A 2,431-nucleotide genomic window follows, 5' to 3' on the forward strand; every position below is an offset into this window, starting at 1 on the left:
GTGCTAAGCAACTGTAGTTGACATATATATAGGACCCATGCTGTCAATTTTGAAAATTTGAGATGCAAGATGTTCCTGAAAAGAAATCAGTGGAGGGCAATATGGTCATTGGCAAAAAGGTCTTGTCAATCAATACAAAAGGGTGTGAAGAAACAAAATCATGTTATTCCTTTGTATATTTTTTTAACCCAGTGCCTTTTTCCTGTCTCCATCCCACCATCTCTCTCTCTCTTCCCTCTCCATCTCTGCCTTTCACTGTCAACCTCTTTACATTTCCACAAAAGCCCTAAAACTGGCTCCTGCCACTTACCCATTTGCTTTTACCGCCCACCCATCTCTCTCTGTAGGACTAGCTTGGCTAGGTTGTTTGGAACTTGCTTCGCCCTTTTAAGGGAAAAATATCCGCTGAAATTCACAGATGTCTTCAGATTACAAAGTTAGCAAAAGCCTACCATCATCATCAGCCTTTCATAAGGTTTCTAGGATTGGTAAACAATAGATTAAAAAAGAATCCTCAAAACCACTTAAAGAAGATCAGTAGCTGCTGTTTCTTTACCCTATATATCATCACCTCTCCACCTCCAAAATCTCACCACTACTATCTTTCCTCCCTAGCTCTCTCATGGAGAGTAGTGGTTTTCATAGTCATGGCGTTCTTGAACCCTAGATATACGAAGCTCGTACATCTTTGACATACCAAACCCCTTTTAAGCTATCAATCTTCTTGATATCTCAACAACACTTATTGAAACCCCCTTCATCCACATCTCACACCTCTTTCTTGCACTGAGAAGTGAGAATTAACAGTACTATACCTTAATTCAGTCTATGTGGACCTATCCATATATCTATTTCTCATGGGATCATCAAGTTCCTGTTGAAATCTTCTAGTAAAAAAACACCATCTTTTCCAGTACTTCAAGATAGTTATTAGTAAAGACCTTGATTAACGCTGCCTAGAAATTAAGCCAAATTAAACACATGGATTCTGTTCAAGATTTCAACAATACCACAACAAACCCAATAATCACACTCCCCCTCGCCACCACCAACACGGCCTCCCCCTCCTCTTCCTCCTCCCTCACCACCACCACCTCCCCCACCACTCTCAGCCGCTATGAGAACCAGAAGCGGCGAGACTGGAACACCTTTGGGCAATACCTCCGGAACCACCGTCCCCCGCTCTCACTCTCCCGGTGCAGTGGAGCCCACGTCCTCGAGTTCTTGCGTTACCTTGATCAGTTTGGAAAAACCAAAGTCCACACCCAACTCTGCCCCTTCTTTGGCCACCCGAACCCGCCTGCACCGTGCCCATGCCCGCTCCGCCAGGCCTGGGGAAGCCTCGATGCACTCATTGGCCGTCTCCGTGCTGCCTTTGAAGAGCACGGAGGCAAGCCTGAGAACAACCCTTTTGGGGCTCGTGCTGTTAGGCTTTATCTACGTGAAGTTAGGGACTCGCAGTCTAAAGCGAGAGGGATTAGCTACGAGAAGAAGAAGAGAAAGAGACCACCACAGCAGCAGAATCCTGCTTCACTGATGCCACCACAAGCACCACCAGAGAGTACTACTAGTGCAAGTGAGAATTATCAGTAAGAAAAAATTAAGCTACTGTCGTAATCTAGCTATTTGAAATTTGGATTTTAAAAGAAAAAAGATCAATGAGTATATTACATAACTCATTACAACTTGATGACGATCTCTTAAAAGTATGTTTGCTATGAGTGATGAATTTCCCATCTAGCTAAGGGTATTTCATTTTGTGTCGTTAATTAATTTGTTGCATCGCATGTGTAATATCGGATGTTGGGTTTAAGGAACCATTGCTAAGGTAGTCAGATTGCATTGTTGGATAATACAGGGATTTTGGTTCCTAGCTATTAGTAGTGAGATCATGAGCAGTAGCTACTAAAATATGTCTGTGACTCGGCATCCAATTTTCATAGAAGAGGCTTTATGACAAGTAGTACTACTGGAATTGATTTGGAAATCTAGTTATGTATCTTTTCTCCACTTTTTTTCTTTCTTTTTCTCTTTTTATTTAGGGTTTTATAATAATACTGAGGTATTGGCAAATCATTCAGACAATAAAAAAGGTTCGTGTCAGATTTGTCAAGTAATATTTAGGTATGCTCGTTTTGGCAAATCATTCAGGCACTAAAAAGGAATTGTGTCAGCTTGTCAAGCAGTGCCTTCATAATATACGTATTTTTACATATAAATGGTATTATATTCTATAGACTCTGTTAGTGTTTGCTTTTCCTCCTGCTTCCTGTTATTGCTTTTGCTCACACCTTGCCATGTTTGCAAAACTTGTACGGATATGTTAAGAAGATCGTATAGGACAACCCTGTAAACTTGATGCCAGGAGTGGTAATTTAAGCTTAAAATGGAGTTTCTGCATTCAGATTTTACATCGCTAATAAAAAGGTAG

At 41.2% G+C, this 2,431-nt stretch overlaps 1 protein-coding gene across 1 annotated transcript; it reads left to right on the forward strand.

Annotated features, from left to right (window-relative positions):
* The first annotated feature begins 338 nt into the window (after positions 1 to 338).
* Positions 339 to 1,755, forward strand: LOC118057300 (protein LIGHT-DEPENDENT SHORT HYPOCOTYLS 4). Its single transcript, XM_035069838.2, has one exon. It carries the CDS (start codon positions 982 to 984, stop codon positions 1,591 to 1,593), a length of 612 nt encoding a protein of 203 aa, XP_034925729.1. The 5' UTR covers positions 339 to 981; the 3' UTR covers positions 1,594 to 1,755.
* The last annotated feature ends 676 nt before the right edge of the window (positions 1,756 to 2,431 follow it).

The sequence above is a fragment of the Populus alba genome, chromosome 8 (assembly GCF_005239225.2).
Source record: "Populus alba chromosome 8, ASM523922v2, whole genome shotgun sequence".
Classification (NCBI taxonomy): Eukaryota; Viridiplantae; Streptophyta; class Magnoliopsida; order Malpighiales; family Salicaceae; genus Populus; species Populus alba.